The sequence below is a fragment of the Macaca mulatta genome, chromosome 1 (genome assembly GCF_049350105.2).
Source record: "Macaca mulatta isolate MMU2019108-1 chromosome 1, T2T-MMU8v2.0, whole genome shotgun sequence".
NCBI lineage: Eukaryota > Metazoa > Chordata > Mammalia > Primates > Cercopithecidae > Macaca > Macaca mulatta.
In genome coordinates, this window is record NC_133406.1 from 230,578,996 (window position 1) to 230,601,033 (window position 22,038).

Sequence of the window (22,038 nt, forward strand, 5' to 3'; positions counted from 1 at the left end):
CCTCCCCACTTTGACATGAGAACCCCTTATGGAAATCAGTTCTGATTCTGAGCCTGACAATTCCAAGAACAGAATCAATAAACCTAAGCCAATCTAAGAAGTCACCAGCAACTGTCAAGGGCCTCATAAGCAACCAAGGATGTATCTCAGCTGCTGCTACGCACGTCAGGAAAGAGCACTGGCACCGGCACAGCACGTGTTTTCCATGGAACCTGGCAAGCCAGGCCTCTGTTCTATTAATAACTGAATATAAAACCCAAGATCAACTGAAAGGAAAAAAAACACCCCACCAGGATCCTGAGTGATTCACACAGTTGCCTAGAGAAGCCCATAGGAACAAATCAAATTCTTGTCCAGCAGACATAATTCTAGAGATTTCTTTCCTAATTATGTTCATGAATCTTAATATATTCAGACAATAAAAGCTCTTCTCCAAAAAAGTCCTTTAAAATTAAAAAGGCAGAGAAAGTTTTCAGTGTACATTTTCAAAGACTTCTCAACCCATTTCTTAGCTCCAGATAAGGTGTTTCAGATTTTTCCTATTCCAACCCTGCAATATGATTTCATGGAAGGAAAATCCCAGCAAGTCAGATCGCATATCATCAGACCCACAAATGCAGCCCCAAAGCAGCTCTGCCCGTGTCCGGAGGCAGATGGCCTGCAAAGCTGTCCAAGCCTCTGGACCACGTCCTCACCCGGGGCAACTGGTCCCACTGTTCTTTGTTCTTCATCTCTTCCTGCACTTCATGGATTCGCTTCAGAGACTCCAGACTTTCATCAAGCAAAAACGTCGTGTCGTTTATCAACATGTTTATATAGCGAACAAACTGCTTCCCGGAGCTGGAAAGGCAATTATATTGTGCATGGTCATACATCTCCCTGAAGCAAAACGCCACTGCAAATCCCAGGGAACAGGCGCCTCTACCCACACTGCAACTATCTCACCCTAAAAGCCTGCCTACCCTGGCACAAGTCAGGCACTGTGGAATTCAAGGACTACCAAGCTTCTCTTTAGATTTTGTTAATCTTGTTTCTTTTTGAGACAGGGTCTTGCTCTGTCGCCCAGCCTGGAATGCAGTGGCACGATCACAGCTCACTGTATCCTCGACCTCCAGGGCTCAAGCAATCTTCCTGCTTCAGCCTCCTAAGTAGCTGGAACTACAGACACACGCCACCACGCCCAGCTAACTTTTGTATTTTTTGTAGAGACAGGGACTTGTTATGGTGCCAGGGCTGGTCTCAAACTCCTGGGCTCAAGCGTTCTTCCCACCTCAGCCTCCCAAAGTGTTGGGATTACAGAGATGAGCCACTGCACGTGGCCTGGATTTTTGTTATTCTTTTAAATTGTTTATGATAAGCTCATTCCAGTGGTGTTTGGAGCCACCTTGCATGATTGATGACAGTCAAGTGCTAAATATTCCAGAATTTTATAACCAGATTCCCCTGGCACCTTAAATTGGTCAATGGAGGAAATAGTCACACCATGGAAAACCAGCAAATGCTGACTCCCCCACCCCGCTTCCCAGAGCAGGCTTACCTAGCTTACCTAGCTTACCCAGTTCACTCCCTCAGTGTTTTTAAGGAGAGAAAACACGTTCTCCAGACTAGAACAGGAAATACGCATATACTCACCAATATACCAAGAAAAAGCAAATAATTAACCACATATAACAGATAACTACTGATATAGTTATTCCTTATCACAAAGACTGACGCACTGAAGAAAAATTGGAACCTGTAATATTGATAAAGTGGGATATTAACTTACTTTAGAACCAGAAGCTTCCAATCTAAGGAACTGTTCTGCAAATCGTGTTATAACGAGAACTTGTCGGTGAACTGAAATAGCTTGGCCTACCTCTGTTAGACTCTGGAGCTGCCAGATTCGTAGAGAAAAAAGAAGCTACACTTCAGGGTCTACAACTGTGCACTTGGGGGGTGGTAAGCCCATGCCTGGGGAAGAGAAGTTCCTGTGAACAGGGACAGGAGGCCTCAATCTCAGGAACATGGTAAGTTCAGGACAAGTGCTCCAATCAGCACCATTCAGAGACCAAGCCATGGGCCTGCCTCGTGTCCTAAGCTTGTGCCAGGCTTTAGCTGGAACACAATTCTGACCATAAGAGCAGTTTATGGAAACAAAAAGTTAAAGAGTTTGCTCCACAGAAATCTATCTAGCAAATAGTTATTCCACTGGTAATATGTATATTATTGACTAGTAATTCGGTTAACAAGTATAGCTAGATTTGATCAAAGATCTAACATGGGTTGCAAAAGATCCAAGAAATGGGATAAAATTATTATTTATTTATTTACTTATTTATTTTTTTCAGAAAGAGTCTTGCTCTGTCACCCAGGCTGGAGTGTAATGGCGTGATCTTGGCTCACTGCAAGCTCTACCTCCCGGGTTCATGCCATTCTCCTGCCTCAGCCTCCCAAGTAGCTGGGACTACCGGCGCCCGCTACCACGCCTGGCTAATTTTTTATATTTTTAGTAGAGACAGGGTTTCACTGTGTTAGCCAGGATGGTCTCGATCTCCTGACCTCGTGATCCGCCCGCCTCAGCCTGGGTGCTGGGATTACAGGCATGAGCCACCGCGCCCGGCCCTTAGATAGGATAAAATTTTTGAAGAATAATCCAAGAGTTCAGCATCTTCATCTCCCTTTTGTTTTTAGACACTGACAGATAATTTAGATGGGATTACTAATGTCCAGGTTTAAGCAGTCACTCAGATTTCAGGTAGGTACATGAAAAGTCTTTAATTAAGGTTTAGGGCCTTACTACAAAGAATGATACTTTAAATGACAGCTCTGACCTAATTGTTGCAAAATCTAAAGTCCTTCCAACGTTCAAGAACTAAGATTTCATTTCACTCATTTTGACAACTTCATTTAACACTGTCATCATAGAAACACCAAAAAAACACTTAACCCAACATCTCAGCATATTCATAGGATCTTTTCTTTTCTTTCTTTTTTTTTTTTTTTTTTTTTGAGACGGAGTCTCGCTCTGTCGCCCAGGCTGGAGTGCAGTGGCCGGATCTCAGCTCACTGCAAGCTCCGCCTCCCGGGTTTACGCCATTCTCCTGCCTCAGCCTCCCAAGTAGCTGGGAGTACAGGCACCCACCACCTCGCCTGGCTAGTTTTTTGTATTTTTAGTAGAGATGGGGTTTCACCGTGTTAGCCAGGATGGTCTCGATCTCCTGACCTCGTGATCCGCCCGTCTCAGCCTCCCAAAGTGCTGGGATTACAGGCTTGAGCCACCGCGCCCGGCCTTTTTTTTTTTTTTCTTTTCCTGAGACGGAGTCTCGCTCTGTGGCCCAGGCTGGAGAGCACTGGCACAATCTTAGCTCACTGCAACCTCTGCCTCCCGGGTTCAAGCAATTCTCCTGCCTCAGCTTCCCAAGTAGCTGGCATAACAGGCGTGTGCCACCACACTCAGCTAATATTTTGTATTTTTAATAGAGATGAGGTTTCACCATGTTGGCCAGGCTGGTCTTGAACTCCTGACCTCAAGTGATCCGCCCTCCTCTGCCCTTCCCAAAGTGCTGGGATTACAGGCGTGAGCCACCACTCTCTGCCCTATAGGATCTTTGCTTGTGTACCACCCCCAAGGTATCTTGACAAATCTAAAATTCAGCAATATCTTGCAAGCAAAGCCATTTTAAAAATCCTGCCCACATTTAGTGGCACCTTGTGGTAAACTCAAAAGGAGTCTGAGACCACCAAGCAAACAGTCCACCAGAACCCAGCTGTGCCAGCTTTTAAGCTGCAATCCTACCTGCGATTTGCAAGAAAGCAAGTTGTGACACGAGGGGCCCCATACTCACTTGAACTCCTCCATAAAGGTGCCATGGTGAGCTATGTTTTGCCAAAGGCTTTTAAAAATGGTGCTAATGTGATAGCGAATTGTGAACTTGTCATAAAACTCGCTGGTGGCTCCGGTATGCTCAACATCTAAAGAAGAAAGACAAAGGGACTGAGGGATATGTACTTTCTTACTTTCCAAATCCAGTTATTGCCCCAACAATGATAGTGAATGTAAATGTGCAACATCAGAGAGCCGGTGAAATTTTGCACCTCTGCATGTAAGGCAGGACAGAAATGATAAGCTGCTTTTAGAGACAAAAGTTTCACAATGAAGATTTGACAACGACACACCACCGAAAGGAACGGGGCTAGGAAAACTCCCATCATTAGGACAGCGTCAACTTACCAACGACCAAAAGCTGAATTATCATACTCCCCCACCTAATTTTAAGTCATTAATTTACAGAAAATCTATGGCACCTCAAATGGACATCCTTCAGCAGATAAAAAGTTAGGTTTAATTTTACTGAGGGCCACGTACTTCTTAAATGTGTCTATCTATTGACCATTTTTGGTGTTGAAAAAAAACCAATGTGTCTACCATCCCTATACCTACTAAAGAGGGATGAAAATCAAACTTGTTTGTCCAAATGGCAAAAGCTTAGGCTGAGAAATTTCAGAATTCATGACAAATTTTAATTTATTATTATTATTATTTTTTGAGACAGAGTCTCGCTGTTGCCAGGCTGGAGTGCAGTGGCGCAATCTCAGCTTACTGCAACCTCTGCCTCTGGGTTCAAGCAATTCTCCTCTCAGCCTCCTGAGTAGCTGGGACTATAGGCGTAAGCCACCATGCCCAACTAATTTTTGTATTTTTAATAGAGATGGGGTTTCACCATATTGGCCAGGATGGTCTCATCTCTTGGCCTCATGATCCTCTCACCTTGGCCTCCCAAAGTGCTGGGATTACAGGCGTGAGCCACCATGCCCGATTATTTTATTATTATTTTTTAGGAGACAGGGTCTTGCTCTGTCGCCCAGGGTGAAGTGCAGTGGTGTGATAATGGCTCACTACAGCCTCAACCTCTCAGGTTCAAGTGATCTCCCACCTCAGCTTCCCAAGTAGGTGGGACTGGAGGTGCATCCACCACGCCCGGCTTATTTTTTACGGCCAGGTGTGGTGGCTCACGCCTATAATCCCAGCACTTTGGGAGGCTGAGGCAGGCAGATCACTTGAGGCCAGGAGTTCAAAACCAGCCTGGCCAACATAGCAAAACCACGCCTTTACTATTGATAAAAATACAAAAACTAGCTGGGCATGGTGGTGTGTGCCTATAATTCCAGCTACTCGGGAGGGTGAGGCAGGAGAATTGCTTGAATCCAGATACAGAGATCCAGATACAGAGGATGCAGTGAGCCAAGGTCATGCCACTGCACTCCAGCCTGGGCAACAGAGCAAGACTCCGTCTCAAAAACTTTTTTTTTCATTTTTATTTTTTTACAGATGGGGTCTATGTTGCCCAGGTTGATTCCAAATTCCTGGCCTCAAGTGATCCTCCCACCTCGTCCTTCCAAAGTACTGAGATTACAGGTGTGAGCCACTATAGCTTGTCTTTGATATTTTCTATATTTTCCAAAGAACATATTTTTGTGTGTGTGACCAAAAAAGAAAACAGCTATTTAAAAATAAAAGAATAAGATAATTAACACCTATCATATTAAGATCTGAAAGTACTTATGTATACTCATTAAGTCAACCTTTCCTTAAAATAAACTAAATGTCATTTATTAATTGTATAAAAGTGTGAGCTACAGTGTGGCATGCTGACATAAGGACAGCCTACAAGAGGAAGATACTGGAGGACCAACTCAATGCCTCATATCATCTAAAATGCCCCTAATATCTGCATCAAATTCTGAATATAGTAGAGACTCAGTAAACATTGTTAATTTATTATGTAACAATATGTATCTCAGCAGGGCCCCACATCTGTATTTCCAGCACTTTGGGAGGCCCAGGTGGGCAGATCACTTGAGCTCAGGAGTTTGGGACCAGCCTGGTGAACATGGTGAAACCCCGTCTCTACAAAAACCACAAAAATTAGCCAGGTGTGGTGGCACATGCCTGTAGTCCCAGCCGCTTGGGAGGCTGAGATAGGAGGATCACTTGAGCCCGGGAGGTCAAGAGTGCATGGAGCTGTAATTGTGCCACTGCACTCTAGCGTGGATGACAGAGCAAGACCCTACCTCAAAAAAAAAAAAAAAAAAAGAAAAGAAAAGAAAAGAAAATGAAACAATATACATTTCTCCCAACATTTTTTTTCTTCTTATTTACTTGTACTGTTCCATCAAAATCATACCAGCCCAAGTTCTAATTCCCAGGTCCTGGTTCCAGAAGGCCGTAAGTGGACTCGACTTGTGTGGAACCTCTCTCTCCCCACCCAGGTATTCTTGCTGCCTTCTTTCTTTCTTTCTTTTTTTTTGAGATGGAGTCTCTGTAGCCCAGGCTGGAGTACAGTGGCAAGATCTTGGCTCACTGCAACCTCCACCTCCCAGGTCCTGGTTCAAGCAATTCCCCTGCCTTAGCCTCCCAAGTAGCTGGCATTACAGGTCCCCGCCACCACACCCAGATAATCTTTTGTATTTTTAGTAGAGACAGGGTTTCACCATGTTGGCCAGGCTGGTCTCTAACTCCTGGCGTCAAGTGATTCACCCATCTCAGACTCCCAAAATGCTAGGATTACAGGTGTGAGCCACCGCGCCCAGCCTAACTTGAGCATTTTCTAAGCTAAAATACTATCTGTGTGGTGTAAGAGGAGCTTGTTCCACATACTGATTTTATGTGTGGCAACTCTAATTTATATCTGAGAGTCCCATCTACTCCGGGACCAGGACCTAATCGGCCAGGTCTTCACATGGAGGCAATGAGCACTGGGGACTATGTCTGTGATTCCTCCCTCGGGGGTACCCTCACACCAGTCCCTTAGTAGCTGTAGTAGTCAGGGGCACCTGTGCTAAAGGGCATCTGCGAGGTTGCTGCCACTTGCTAGCCACTGACCTTCAGCAAGCTTCTTGACCCTTTTAAGCTTCAGTTTCCTCATTTGTAAAGTGGAGGTATTTATAGTACTATCTTTAGGGCTGCTGTGGGGATTAAGTGAAAGGATTAGTAAGCATTCAATGAGTGGTGGCTATTATTAGTACAGATGTCATCCATCCATGACTACAGAGGTGGTCCAGGCCAGAGGGCACACATGGCAAAGATGAAAGAGAGAACAACCCCCACCCATCACCTTCTGGAACATTCCCAGCAGACCTCCACTAGGCCCAGCACTGGTCTCATAGGCAACAGGCCCAGTTCTGTTGTGTGTACACACACACACACACACACACACACACACACTCTCTCTCTCTCTCTCTCTCTCTCTCTCTCTCATTCTCTCTTTATCCTGAAGCCACACTGACAGGCCCAGAACACTGACTACAAAATAAATTTAACTAAAATTATTTTATCTTTACTACTAACAACACACGTTTACTGTAGAAAAATTAAGAAGTTCAGATAATAAAATAAAAATAAAAACTATTTATAATGCTATCATTCAAAAATAACCAATGCACTGTTAATATTTTGGTATATGTCCTTCCCTACATTCTTTTTTTTTTTTTTTTTGAGATGGAGATTTGCTCTTGTCACCCAGGCTGGAGTGCAATGGCACGATCGTGGCTCACTGCAACCTCTTCCTCCCTGATTCAAGCGATTCTTCTGCCTCAGACTCCAGAGAAGTTGGGACTACAGGTGTGCACCACTATGACTGGCTAAATTTTTTTGTACTTTTAGTAGAGACAGAGTTTCACCATTTTGGCCAGGCTAAGCCTCCAACTCCTGACCTCAGGTGATCCTCCTGCCTCAGCCTCCCAAAGTGCTGGGATTTTACAGATGAGAGCCACCAAGCCCGGCCTTTTTTTCTTTTCTTTTTTACTTTTTTCTAATATAAATGTGAACACAGTGTTTCATTTTCTTGACTTTTTGTTGCTAAACCACTTAACATAAATAACACATTATTTTTTATGACTCATATAGGTCCACTTTATGGATAACATACAACTTTGTATCTATAACTGGCAGAAATTTCAGTCATGATTTTTTTTCTTTTTCCGAGACGTAGTCTCACTCTGTTGCCCAGGCTGGAGTGCAGTGGTGCCATCTCAGCTCACTGCAACCTCCGCTGGGATTACAGGTGCGCGCCACCATACCCAACTAATTTTTGTATTTTTAGTAGAAACGGGGTTTTATCATGTTGGCCAGGCTAGTCTTGAACTCCTGACCTCAAGTGATCTACCCACCTTGGCCTCCCAAAGTGCTGGGATTACAGGATTGAGCCACCAAGCCCAGCCAGTTGTTTTTATTGTTTTCACTACACTACATTATAAATAATGTTATGGAGAACATCACTTACAAATGCTCATAATTATTTCCACAGAATAAATTTCTAGAAATTAAATTCTTATGTCACAGTATAGCTAGTCAGCTGTTGTACCATAGCTCCAAACCCACTCTTTTATTTTTTTAGATCTCAGCTAACTGCAACCTCCACCTCCCAGGTTCAAGTGATTCTCCTGCCTCAGCTTCCCAAGTTGCTGGGATTACACGTATGCACCACCACACCCGGCTAATTTTTTTTTTTTTTGAGATGAAGTCTTGCTCTGTCACCAGGCTGAAGTGCAGTGGCGCGATCTCGGCTCACTGCAACCTCCGCCTCCCAGGTTCAAGAGATTCTCCTGCCTCAGCCTCCCGAGTAGCTGGGACTACAGGTGTGCGCCACCACGTCCAGCTAATTTTTGCTTTTAGGATGGAGTTTCGCTCTTGTTGCCCAGGCTGGATTACAATGGCTCAGTCTTGGCTCACCACAACCTCTGCCTCGTGGGTTCAAGTGATTCTCCTGCCTCAGCCTCCCGAGTAGCTGGGATTATAGGCATGTGCCACCATGCCAGGCTAATTTTGTATTTTTAGTAGAGACAGGGTTTCACCACGTTGGTCAGGCTGGTTTCGAAATCCCGAGCTCAGGTGATTCGCCCGCCTCGGCCTCCGAAAGTGCTGGGATTACAGCGTGAGCCACCACGCCAGGCCTAATTTTTGTATTTTTAGTAGAGATGGGGTTTCACCATGTTGGCGAGGATTGTCTCAATCTCTTGACCTTGCGATTCGCCCACGTCAGTCGCCCAAAATGCTGGGATTACAGGCGTGAACCACCGTGCCTGGCCTAACTTTTTATTTTTAGCAGATACTAGGATTCACCATGTTGGCTAGACTGGTCTCAAACTCCTGACCTCAGGCGATCCCCCGGCCTTGGCCTCCCAAAGTGCTGGGATTATAAGTGTGAGCTACCGTGCCCGGCCGAAACCCAGTCTTTTTATTTTATTTATTTATTTTTTTAGAGACAGGGTCTTGCTCTGTTTCCCAGGCTGGAATGCAGTGGCAAGATCACAGCTCACTGCAGCCTTTAACTCCTGGGCTCAAGCCTTCCTCCCACCTCAGCCTCCTTAGTAGCTGCGACAACAGGCATCTAATTTTTAAATTTTTCACAGAGATGGGGTCTCGTCATGTTGCCCAGGCTGGTCTACAACTCCTGGGCTCAAGCGATCCTCCCACCTTGCCCTCCTAAAGTGCTGGGATTATTTGCTGGAGCCTCCGTGCGTGGCCCACATGCACTCTTAGCAGTTGGCTTTGTGATTCTGGGGCTGGCACTGCAGAATCTTTCCTTTGGTAGCCTGCCCTCTCTAGGGTTGCCAATAGGAGGTGCTGCAGGAGAACTGGAAAACTGAAGGAGAAACAAGGGACTTAGGACCTTGTACTTACTGTCAGTAGTAGCAGTTGGTTCCAATTTTCAGCTTTGTCTCACACCCCCGGAGCTAGCAACCGTGCACACCCCCCGAGACACCAGCACCAACTGGCCAAGGGCCTTCCACAGAGGACTGGGTCCTAGCTCTGTCCAAGCCCTCATCAGGGCAGCTGGGTTGTGAGATCCCCAGGCTCTTCCCTTGGGTCCCCAGACTGAGGGATAAGAGATGTAAAGGATGGCTACTTCTTGCACCTTTTATCTGTTACCCCAGTGCTCTTTTTTTTTGCTGCTTCAGTCTTCCTATATATATATATATTTTTTTTTTTTTTTTTTTTTTCTGAGACAGAGTCTCGCCCTGTCTCCTAGGCTGGAGCGCACTGGCATGATCTCGGCTCACTGCAACCTCTGCCTCCTAGGTTCAAGCGATTCTCGTGCCTCAGCCTCCTGAGTAGCTGGGAAGACAGGTGCCGCCACCACGCCCAGCTAATTTTTGTATTTTTAGTAGAGATGGGGTTTCTCCATGTTGGCCAGGCTGATCTCAAATTCCCGACCTCAGGTCATCCACCTGCCAACGTGCTGGGATTACAGGCGTGAGCCACCGCGCCTGGCTGTAAAAGCATTTTTAAGGCTCTTGGTGTGGGCTGCTAAACTGCCTTTTAGAAAGGCTTTAAATTGGGCCGGGCGCGGTGGCTCAAGCCTGTAATCCCAGCACTTTGGGAGGCCGAGACGGGCGGATCACAAGGTCAGGAGATCGAGACCATCCTAGCTAACACGGTGAAACCCCGTCTCTACTAAAAAATACAAAAACCTAGCCGGGCGAGGTGGCGGGCGTCTGTAGTCCCAGCTACTCGGGAGGCTGAGGCAGGAGAATGGCGTGAACCCGGGAGGCGGAGCTTGCAGTGAGCTGAGATCCGGCCACTGCACTCCAGTCTGGGCGACAAAGCGAGACTCTGTCTCAACAAAAACAAAACAAAACAAAAAAAAAAAAAAAAAGAAAGGCTTTAAATTTACATTCTCATGGGAGCTTCATAGCACGAAATCTGCACACTGGTATAGGGTAGATTAAGCAGGTTTTTTGCAGGTTAGCTTACTTCTCTACAACCATATTTGCACCAGGAACTTTCAACTTAAGAAATAAATTTGACAGGTGAAAAGTGGTTTGTTTGTTTTTTTGAGACGGAGTCTCATTAGCTCGCTCAGGCTGGAGTACAGTGGCAGGAATTCGGCTCACTGCAACCTCCGCCTCCCGGGTTCAAGCGATTCCCCTCACTCAACCTCCCTGGGACTACAGGTGCCTGCCACCACACCTGGCTAATTTTTTTTTTGTATTTTTAGTAGAGACAGGGTTTCACCATACTGGCCAGGCTGGTCTTGAACTCCTGACCTTGTGATCCGCCTGCCTCGGCCTCCCAAAGTGCTGGGATTACAGGAGTCAGCCACCATACCTGGCCCAAGAATATGCATTTTTAACAAGCTCCCTGTTATACCCACAGTTTGGAAACTGGGTTATAGGATAGTGTTAAAAAACAAATACTTTAAGTTCAAAGGTAAAATGAACCAGATAATTCCATTCAGATAACACTACCAACTTGTACTGTTGATACCAGCTGGGTCTTGGTGTTAATCATCTGACTTTCAATGGTTCCTGCTGAATCATCAGAGACCAGTAGGTGAAATGGTTGTCCTATTCCCAAGTACTCAGGGCAAGACGAACCAAAAGTACATCCTCTGCAGGTCACAGGTTAGTAGGTTATACACAGAGGTAGCAGGATATTAGGTAACAGACTTAGAGCAACGTCGTCCACTAGCTTTAGATGACCTTGCCTAAGTGTAGCACATGGCAGGCCATGTGTGTTCCAGCAACCTACCTGTATAAAACTTCATCAGGGAAGGTACCAACAACTTGGTGGAGAGAGGATGGTTCTCAATCATTTCAAAAAACTTCTGGGTTCGTGGCTGAACAGCAGGGTTGGTCATAAACATGACTTCTACCAGTTTGGCCACCAAATACGGGTTTCGGATGTAGTTCTGGTTGCACAACATCACAACAAGGAACATCACAATATCCTGAGTACAGGGCTCATAAAGCGCCTGGGGAGAGTATCTGAATAGAGGCAAGAAGAGCAAGAAAGAGACCACTGAGAAACTCACCTTGGGTGAGGGCTGGTGTCAGTTGAGTGAGGAGGGGAAGGCAGCATAAATAGGTTTAGGAGTGCCCTTGAACTCGTTCAGTTTACAGTGACTTCCTTTTTTTTTTTTTTTTTTGAGATGGAGCCTCACTCTGTCACCCAGGCTAGAGTGCAGTGGCACGATCTCGGCTCACTGCAAGCTCCCCCTCCCAAGTTCAAGCGATTCTCCTGCCTCAGCCTCCTGAGTAGCTGGGACTACAGGTGCCCGCCACCATGCCCAGCTAATTTTTGTATTTTTAGTACAGACGGGGTTTCACCACGTTGGCAAGGATGGTCTTGATCTTTTGACCTTGTGATTCACCCGCCTTGGCCTCCCAAAGTGCTGGGATTACAGACGTGAGCCATTGCACCCAGCCTATAGTGACTATTTATACTGTAACAAGACAGATTTAAAACCAAACGTGGTTACTGGCTGTAGCATGTTATATTAACGACAAATGAAACTTACAATTAAATCAGATAAACTTCACAAAGATCATCACTACCAAAACATCATAAAAATTTTGATAGTTATTTGTTTAATCTTTTGAAAATGAGAATAAATGAAATTTTTCAAATAGGTGTCTTTTGTATCACTGTGCGTAGAACAAATTTTAAAATATGACTTGAGTTGCTTAAATTCCAAGGTTGGTTTTTTTAAACAAATAAACCATGCTTTTGAGTCACTTTTAAAATTTCGTACCAATTAAAATCACGTGTCACCAATGATTTGGGTTTTTTTTGTGTGTTGCCCTGGCTGGAGTGTAGTGGCATGATCTCCACTCATTGCAACTTCTGCCTCTATTTGGGCATTTTTTTAAAGGTAGCTTTTATGACAGCAATATAACTTGCTCCATTTAGTTTTGGCCCTTAGTTTAAAATCATTTATACTAATTTTGTTTTTTTCCATTGTTTGTTACAAAACTTTCACAATTTGTATTCTGTAACTGGGGACCTATGCTATTTATTTATTTTTTTTTTAAAGAGATGCAGACTTGCTACATTGCCCAGACTGGTCTTGAACTAGGCTCAAGCAATCCTCCTGCACGTCTAGGACTACAAGCATGAGCCACAGTGCCCAGCATGACTTTGACTTTTCACAGTAGACTTCACATACCACTCCCTCAGCTAGCCATAGGTGCTATCATGGTGCCAAGGGATTGAAATTGTAATTCTTCTAACCTGTAATGTTTTAGAAAGAAAATGTTAATTTGATAAACCAAATAAGGATTTGAAAAAAAAAATTAAAACCCTACAATATCAGTTGTAAATTCAAACCAATTTTTGGTAAGCATTCTCCAATTTTACAATTGAGACAAATTTTAGTACAAAATATAGATGTAGATATTTCTGGGTTTGGGATGTTCATTCAGACATTTATAAACTGCTCCTTCTGTTGCTCAGAAACACATATTCAACTATTAGAAATTCAACTCAATTTTCACAGAATACATTATCTGCACTGTTAATTCTGCCTCTGTCTTTGAGATATTATTCGAATTGGACTGGTGCCACAGTTGGATTTATTTTTTCCAGTCTCTAGGCAGCATTCAGTTACAACAGTTACATCAAATTTCAGGCATGAAATGGAGGTTTGCAACACAGCTCAGAATACTATAGTATTATGCATAAAAACATATTAGAACTATGTAAAATATTAAAGGCACTTACTGTACAATAAAAAATAAAAATTCTGCAACATCTTCTACATAAAACTCAGGCAATGCTGCAAATACCTTGGGGACATCTGAATTTAAAGGCAGTGTTATACTGTCAAAGAGAAAAAAAGCACAATTTACAAAATGAAATTATGGTACATCAAACTACAAAGTGTATTACATTACCATCAAATAAGTATTTCATTTGGAGAAAAAATTCATTCTGTAATATAACCATGTAATAAATACACAGGCAAAGAAACTACAACCAGAAATGAACAGGGAATAATGAAGACAGTACATATGCAAGGGTGTATGTGAAATGTTTTCCTTTTCTTGATTTCTTTTTTTTCTCCCCTGAGATGGAGTCTCACTCTGGCACCCAGGCTGGAGTGCAGTGGCACAATCTCAGCTCACTGCAACCTCCGCCTCCCAGATTCAATAGATTCTCATGTCTCAGCCTCCTGAATAGCTGAGATTACAGAGATTACAGGCACGCGCCATCATACCTGGCTAATTTTTGTATTTTCAATAGAAACAGGGTTTCACCATGTAGGCCAGGCTTGTCTCAAACTCCTGACCTCAACTGATCCACCTGCCTTGGCTTCCCAAAGTGCTGGGATTACAGATGTGAGCCACCACACCCAGCCCTTCTCTTGATTTCTTTTTTTTTTTTTTTCTTTTTTTTTCTGAGACAGAGTCTTGCTCAGTCGCCCAGGCTGGAGTGCAGTGGCACGATCTCGGCTCACTGCAAGCTCCGCCTCCTGGGTTCATGCCATTCTCCTGCCTCAGCCTCCCAAGTAGCTGGGACTACAGGCGCCCGCCACTACGCCCGGCTATTTTTTTTTTTTTTGTATTTTTAGTAGAGACAGGGTTTCACCTTGTTAGCCAGGATGGTCTTGATCTCCTGACCTGGTGATCCGCCCATCTCGGCCTCCCAAAGTGCTGGGATTACAGGCGTGAGCCACCGCGCCTGGCCGATTTCTTTTATTTTTTAGACGGAGTCTCACCCTGTCACCCAGGTTGGAGTGCAGTGACGCGATCTCAGCTCACTGCAACCTCTGCCTCCTGGGTTCAAGCAATTTTTGTGCCTCAGGCTCCTGAGTAGCTGGGATTACAGGCACCTGCCACCACACCTGGCTAATTTTTCTATTTTTAGTAGAGACGGGGTTTCACCATGTTGGTCAGGCTGGTCTCAAACTCCTGACCTCAAGTGATCCGTCTGCCTCGGCCTCCCAAAGTACTGGGATTACAGATGTGAGCCACCACGCCTGGCCTTCTTGATTTCTCGTTAAGGTTAATGCAATAAATAAAATGGGAAGGAAATAAAAAGGTCATATTTGGTCATTTTGTGCAACTCAAACTGTCTGAGACAACAGAGCTACACACGTTTTTTTTTTTTTTTTTCTTTGAGACGGAGTCTTGCTCTGTCGCCCAGGCTGGAGTGCAGTGGTGCAATCTTGGCTCACTGCAACCTCTGTCTCCTGGGTTTAAGCAATTCTTGCACCTCAGCCTCCTGAGTAGCTGGGATTACAGGTGCCTGCCACCACACCTAGCTAATTTTTGTATTTTTAGTAGAGATGGGGTTTCACCATGTTGGCCAGGCTGGTCTCAAACTCCTGACCTCAAGTGATCCACCTGCCTTGGCCTCCCAAAGTACTGGGATTACAGACATGAGCTACGGCGCCTGGCCTTCTTGATTTCTTGTTAAGGTTAATGCAATAAGTAAAATGGGAAGGAAATAAAATAGTCATATTTGGTCGTTTTGTGCAACCCAAACTGTCTGAGACAATGAGCTACACGTTTTCTTTTTTTTTTTTTTTTTTTTGAGACAGAGTCTTGCTCTGTCACCCAGGCTGGAGTGCAGTGGCGTGATCTCAGCTCACTGCAAGCTCTGCCTCCCAGGTTCACGCCACTCTTCTGCCTCGGCCTCCCGAGTAGCTGCGACTGCAGGCACCTGCCACTGCGCCCGGCTAATTTTTTGTATTTTTAGTAGAGACGGGGTTTCACGGTGTTAGCCAGGATGGTCTCGATCTCCTGACCATGTGATCCTCCCGCCTCGGCCTCCCAAAGTGCTGGGATTACAGGCGTGAGCCACTGCGCCCAGCCTACACACATATTTTAAATAATATTTTCCATTTCTTCACAGATCTTGGGCCAATCTCACCAACATCAGTGAACCAGAGACTTCATAACAGTAAAATAATAATAATAATAAATAAAACAAAAATGGTTGACTGCAGGAGATGACCAGTTGATGACAAAGTGATCAACAATGTTCTTAGCTCACTCTGAATTAGCTGGGTATTCCTGGACCCAGTGCTTAGGAGGGCCTAAGATTATCTCCAGCTTTTGGCTTCCAATTTATAGATTTCTCTTCCTATCAATCAAAGACTTTATAGCAAATTTTAAAGAAAACTTGTCAAAATTAAAATAACAGCTGTTGACATTCACCTACTATTGTAACTAATCACAGGGAAAACACCTATCAATGTAACTACATAATCCATATAAATGCAATCTGGAAATTGAGAAGTGAATTCTCTTTTTTTTTTGGGTGGGGACAGAGTCTTGCTCTGTTGCCCAGGCTGGAGTGCAGTAGCACGATCTTGGCTCACTGCAACCTCCGCCTCCCGGGTTCAAACAATTCTCATGCCTCAGCCTCCTGAGTAGCTGTGACTACAGGCATCTGCCACCAAGCCCGGTTAATTTTTGTATTTTTAGTAGAGACAGGGTTTCGCCATGTTGGCCAGGCTGGTCTTGAACTTCTGACCTCAAGTTATCCATCCGCCTCAGCCTCCCAAAGTGCTGGGATTATAGGCGTGAGCCACCACGCCTTGCCGAGAAGTGAATTCTTGATAAAGAAAGGGTTTTGGTTTTAGTTATCAACTTTGAAGGACAATAAAGACAACATAGCCCAGCCAAGGAGGGACGAGGGAAACAGGAAGAAGCACACTCACTCGGGATATGCGGGGTCCAGGATGCGGAGCAGCAGCTGAATGAGAAGGCCATAAAAATTCAGACATCTTCTCAGGAAGCTCTCGTCAAGTAGGCCAGCATCAGCACAGGCCTTGCACCGTACCAGTTTCTGTGGAAGCAGGGATGCCCCCACCCAAAGATCAGTCAGTAGCTAAGTCCCTACAGGGGGACTGGGCAGGGACTGGGGCCTGGAGATGGGAAATTTGGGTTCCAGAGCTTCTAAAGCTTCATCTCTAACTAGCTATAAGATGCTGGTTGTGTCTCAAGATCTTTTTCCTGAGAAAAACAAAGGCATGGCAAGCAAACCACTGAGTACCACCAGGTCTAGCACACAGTTAAAGCTCAAAATGGTGAGTTACAAGGGTCACAAGCAAATAACTTGATCAGGAGAGGGTGGTGACAGGGAAGGCCCTTTTGTCAGGGTGGTTAGTGGGAAAAAGCCAAACAATCTGTGTTTGAATTCCAGCGCCACCTCTTACGAGCTGCCCTTGGGCAAAATGCTGTCCACTAAGGATGGAATTCTTACCTAGAGGTCTGTTGATAGAATTACACACACATGCATACACACACTGACGTATACATTTAAGCAGTTTTTTTGTTTTTGTTTTTGTTTTTGAGACAGAGTCTCGCTCTGTTGCTCAGGCTGAAGTTCAGTGGTGCGATCTTGGCTGACTGCAACCTCCGCCTGGCAGGTTCAAGCAATTCTCCTGCCTCAGCCTCCCAGGTAGCTGGGATTACAGGTGCCCACCATCATGCCTGGCTAATTTATTGTATTTTTAGTAGGGATAGGGTTTCACCATGTCGGCCAGGCTGGTCTCAAACTCCTGACCTCAGGTGATCTGACCGCCTCGGCCTCCCAAAGTGCTGGGATTATAGGTGTGAGCCACCGTGCCTGGCAATTTAAGCAGTTTATAGACCCCCTTGAAACACATCTGTGGGCTGCTTAGGGGGGCCCACAGACCCCAGATAAGGGCCCCTGGTTAACTGTGTATCTTGAAGAAGTCTAGTCTATTAGTAAATTAAACTGAAATCTTAACTTGTACTAGAAAGCTATGTCAGGTAAACTTTCCACATATTATCCTACTATTCAACAGAATGCATGACCAGCTAACATTCAGGTTTATAAGTGGAACATGAATAGAAGAAAAATGGATAAATTTGCTATCTATGCTTTATTTGTACAACGTCAGCTGGCATATGTTTTTAGCTATGTCTCACCAGCAAGAATATTCCCTTCTATAGTTAGGTTTTGTGTGATGAATCATTTTCAATTAAAAAGGAAGAATGAGGGGCAAAGGAAAGAGATCTTTCCACTACCACAGATGCGCTTTGTCAAATACCCTGAAAATGCATGGCTAGATATACTGGAGTGTGCATGAGTGTTGGGGCGGGGGGTGGGAGGCAGCAGGTGAGGAGAGCCTTGCATAAGGCAGGGAAGGGGAGGTGATGTTAAACTAAGAATCATAAAACCCATTAAGAATTTATAGTCACAGCAGAAGTATATCTATCCATATTCTGTCCTAAGATTAAAATCATTATATACAGATATAAGTAAGATATCAACAAGTTTTAAAATGTACTATTTTATCGGAAGGGAAAAGAATAACGAAGAAAAAGTAAGGACACTAAACTGCTCACTCAAGGCATATATTCTGTTGGGAAAATTATCATTATGAGGCTGGTCTATAATTATTCCACTTAACTATACAAACCTTAAGCTGAGTTTTACAGCGCTTCAGCATTTCGCGGTGTCTAGTTGCCAGTGGGGAATCTTTCCATTGGCTTTCATTATTTTTCAAATCTTCTACAGTTCTGAAATCAAAGACTAACAGTCAAATGAAAGAAAACAGCTGGATCCAGCTTATCCATTCATCTCGCCCATTTCACTGACTCTCACACGCAGTTGTTTTCGCATTGTAACATCTTAAAAATCAGAGTATATCTTAACAACCAGTGGCAAGTTATAATTTAATTGGCAGCATCTTTCTTTCTTTCTTTCTCTTTCTTTCTCTTTCTTTCTCTCTCTCTCTCCCTCCCTCCCTTCCTTCCTTCCTTCCAGAGTCTTGCTCTGTCACCAGGCTGGAGTGCGGTGGTGCAATCTCCGCACACTGCAACCACCGCTTCCTGGGTTCAAGTGGTTCTCCTGCCTCAACCTCACAAGTAGCTGGGATACAGGTGCCCATCACCACGCCCAGCTAATTTTTTGTATTTTTAGTAGAGAAGGGGTTTCACTATGTTGGCCAGGCTGGTCTCAAACTCCTGACCTTGTGGTCTGCCCCCCACCACCGGCCTCGCAAAGTGCTGGGATTACAGGCGTGAGCTGCCGCGTCTGGCCATATTTTTCTTTTTTATTGGCTCCTAAAACAATGATGTGTCTTCAAATGGATGGCACTATAGATTTGGTGAAATATAATCTTTTTTGCTGCAAGAAAGTACTTTGTTCCCTTACTTTTCTGGGAGGGAAAAAAAGAAGTCTCTTATGAAAATTCAAGGTTACTTTGCCTATTCAATTACCCAAAACAAACGGCTATTTTACTAATGGCATCATCCTTTACAACTGTTCCCTCTGCTCGGAATGCTCTTCTCTGAGGTTATCTCCGGCTTTGCTCCTTCACTCCCTTCAGGTGTCTGCTCAAACACCACCCGTCTCTGCAGTAAAGGCTTCCCCATCACCTAATATGCTGCATATTTTGACTGACTCACTTAACACTATTTCAACCCCTTTCTATCATGACGTTGTGTGTAATACTAAAGTTTGCTAAATCTCCAAAAGTTACATTTCCTAGACTCCCCTCCCGCCAGCATTTCTGTAAGACCGAGTTTTCACTGAGATGAACCCTCACTGAAGGCAGGGTGAGTACTGTGAAGTGACTGCATGATTGCATGATCCTTCTGCAAGTACAGTAGTAGTAGGGTTTCGGCTGAAGCAGTGGCAGAGGCTGTGCTGTCAAGCTGACCTCCGTCCAAAGCAGCTTCCTTGTTCAAAGTATAGCTCTGGGAATCTTCTATTATAGCCATTCCAATGATTCAATAAACCAACTAGTTTCCCTTTCTGCTTATCCCAGAAGAATTGGATTCTTTTGTCTACAACTGAAACATGAGTATGGTAGACAAAAGAATGGCTCCTCCAAAGTTGTCACATCTGAGTCCTTCGAGGGAACCTGTGAACATGTGATCTCACTTGGCGAAAGGGACGTTGTAGATGTGATTAAGGCTATGGGCTTTGAGATGGGACGATTATCTTGGATGATTTGGGACAGCCCAATATAATCACAAAGGTCCTTCTAAGAGAAAAAAGGACTCAGAGACAGAGAAGGAGATGTGACGATGGGACAATGGAAGCAAAGGTCAGAGAGAGATGGAGATCTTGTTGCTGTCTTTTTTTTTTTTTTTTTTTTGAGATGGAGTCTTGCTCTGTCACCCAGGCTGGAGTGCAGTGGCGCAATCTCGGCTCACTACAAGCTCTGCCTCCCAGGTTCACGCCATTCTCCTGCCTCAGCCTCCAGAGTAGGTGGGACTACAGGCGCCCGCCACCACGCCCGGCTAATTTTTTGTATTTTTAGTAGAGATGAGGTTTCACCATGTTAGCCAGGATGGTCTTGATCTCCTGACCTCATGATCCACCTGCCTCGGCCTCCCAAAGTGCTGGGATTACAGGCGTGAGCCACCGCGCTTGGCCTTTCTTGTTTTTTTTTTTTTTTTTTTAAGACCGACTCTCGCTCTATTGCCCAGGCTGGAATGAAGTGGCATCATCTGGCTCACTGCAACCTCTGCCTCCCAGGTTCAAGTGATTCTCCTGCCACAGCCTCCCAAGTAGGTGGGATTACAGGCACCTGCCACCAGGCCTGGCTAATTTTTGTATTTTTAGTAGAGATGGGGTTTCAACATGTTGGCCAGGCTGATCTCCAACTTCTGATCTCAAATGATCCGCCTGCCTCGGCCTCCCAAAGTGCTGGGATTACAGGCATGAGCCACCATGCGTGGCCTTGTTTTTTGCTTTTTTGAGACAAGGTCTCTCACTCTGTCGCCCTGGAGTGCAGTGGCACGATCTCAGCTCATTGCAGCCTCTACTTCCCGGGGTCAAGCAATTCTTGCACCTCAGCCTCCTAGCAGCAGGGACTACAAGGGTGTGTTACCATGCCTGGCTAATTTTTGTATTTTTTGGTAGAAAAGGGTTTCACCATGTTGGCCAGGCTGGTCTCAAACTCCTGACTTCAAGTGATCCACCTACCTCAGCCTCCCAAAGTGCTGGTATATACCAGGCAAGAGAAGGAGATCTAAAGATACTATGTTGCTAGCTCGGAAAATACAGTAAGGCAGTGTGGGGGTGGGGTGGGAGGTGGTGGTGATGAGCAGAGGAACATAGGCAGCTTTTAGAAGATGGAAAAGGCAAAGGAGATTCTCCCCTAGAGCCTCCGGAGGGAATGCAACCTTGATCTTAAGACTTCTGTTTTTGAGACGGAGTCTCACTCTGTAGCCCAGGCTGGAGTGCAGTGGCACAATGTCGGTTCACTGCAACCTCCGTCTACCAGGTTCAAGAGATTCTTGCCTCAGTCTCCTGAGTAGCTGGGACTACAGGCATGTATTACTATGCCCTGCTAATTTTTGTATTTTTAGTACAGAGGAGGTTTCACCATGTTGGCCAGGCTAGTCTCGAACTCTTGACCTCATGTGATCTGCCCACCTTGGCCCCCCAAAGTGTTGGGATTACAGGCGTAAGCCACTCTGCCTGGCCGATTTTAGGACTCCTGACTTCAGAACTGTAAGATAGTAGTATGTGTTGTTTTAAGTGACTAAAGTTGTGGTAATTTGTTGCTGCAGTCATAGGAAACTAAGATATCGACCTATATGGTTACTGGTATCACAAGAGTTTATAGGTAACAGGACTTCACGAAAAAAATGGGTCTCTGGGATCAGTTGTTTAATTGGGCTGGATGGTGAAGATACAATTATTATTTGAGGATGAAACACTGGTAGCCCAAGGCTCTGAGTAGAGAAACAGCTATATAAATGATCACTGGTGATCTGGAATGAGGAGGTGGAGTGGCTACCTCTAATTATGTTGCAGAGTTAATAGAAAAAAAAAAAATGACAGTCTTCAGATTTTAAATTCTCATCTCAAGGAAATGTGAATGAACCAGGAAGTTTCTAAGACCACTGTAAAGGAGCAGCTCCAGTTCTACAAATTACAGTACAGAAGAAATTAATAACTTTACTGGACCTCTTATCTCAAAGTTAAGGCAAAGACTGGGACCCAAAGAGTTCAAATGGAGGAGTCTGGGAGAACTAGCTGACTCCAACCCAAATCTTTAAATTCCCTGAGTCTTGCTTGCTAGCAGAAGCAGTTTCTATAATGACCTCATTGGAGGTAGTCATCTTGCAGGAATGCTATTTTCCCCTAGGTTCTATCCCATCATCCTTCATTGCTTCCAGAACCACAACTAGAATCAGATCAAGGACTATCCTTATGGCCTTATTACAAAATTGGATGCAGGAGAAGCACACATTTGGAGAAAAAAAAATGGCAAGATTTGTTAATGAGTTATGCTAGTTTTCTACTGCTGCTATAAGAAGTTACCATAACCT

At 44.6% G+C, this 22,038-nt stretch overlaps 1 protein-coding gene and 3 long non-coding RNA genes across 9 annotated transcripts in view; 2 read left to right on the top strand and 2 right to left on the bottom strand.

Annotated features, from left to right (window-relative positions):
- The window catches only part of UBE4B (ubiquitination factor E4B), a 146,767-nt gene that overhangs the window by 20,437 nt on the left and 104,292 nt on the right, over positions 1 to 22,038 (bottom strand). For all 6 annotated transcript variants that reach the window (XM_077974778.1, XM_077974760.1, XM_077974774.1 and 3 more), the window contains 6 exons: positions 18,165 to 18,264; positions 16,434 to 16,561; positions 13,487 to 13,585; positions 11,516 to 11,751; positions 3,828 to 3,954; positions 696 to 840 (listed from right to left, as the gene is read on the bottom strand). In XM_077974778.1, the coding sequence (XP_077830904.1) occupies positions 696 to 840; positions 3,828 to 3,954; positions 11,516 to 11,751; positions 13,487 to 13,585; positions 16,434 to 16,561; positions 18,165 to 18,264 (835 nt within the window). The remainder of the gene's footprint in view (positions 1 to 695; positions 841 to 3,827; positions 3,955 to 11,515; positions 11,752 to 13,486; positions 13,586 to 16,433; positions 16,562 to 18,164; positions 18,265 to 22,038) is intronic.
- Positions 3,272 to 6,082, top strand: LOC144336537 (uncharacterized). Its single transcript, XR_013408404.1, has 2 exons — positions 3,272 to 4,563; positions 6,042 to 6,082. It is a non-coding gene; the product is annotated as an uncharacterized LOC144336537 (long non-coding RNA).
- On the bottom strand, positions 13,814 to 15,400 carry LOC144336536 (uncharacterized). Its single transcript, XR_013408403.1, has 2 exons — positions 14,718 to 15,400; positions 13,814 to 14,418 (listed from the first exon to the last, which is right to left on the bottom strand). It is a non-coding gene; the product is annotated as an uncharacterized LOC144336536 (long non-coding RNA).
- Positions 15,267 to 19,902, top strand: LOC144336522 (uncharacterized). Its single transcript, XR_013408380.1, has 3 exons — positions 15,267 to 15,465; positions 16,198 to 17,328; positions 18,766 to 19,902. It is a non-coding gene; the product is annotated as an uncharacterized LOC144336522 (long non-coding RNA).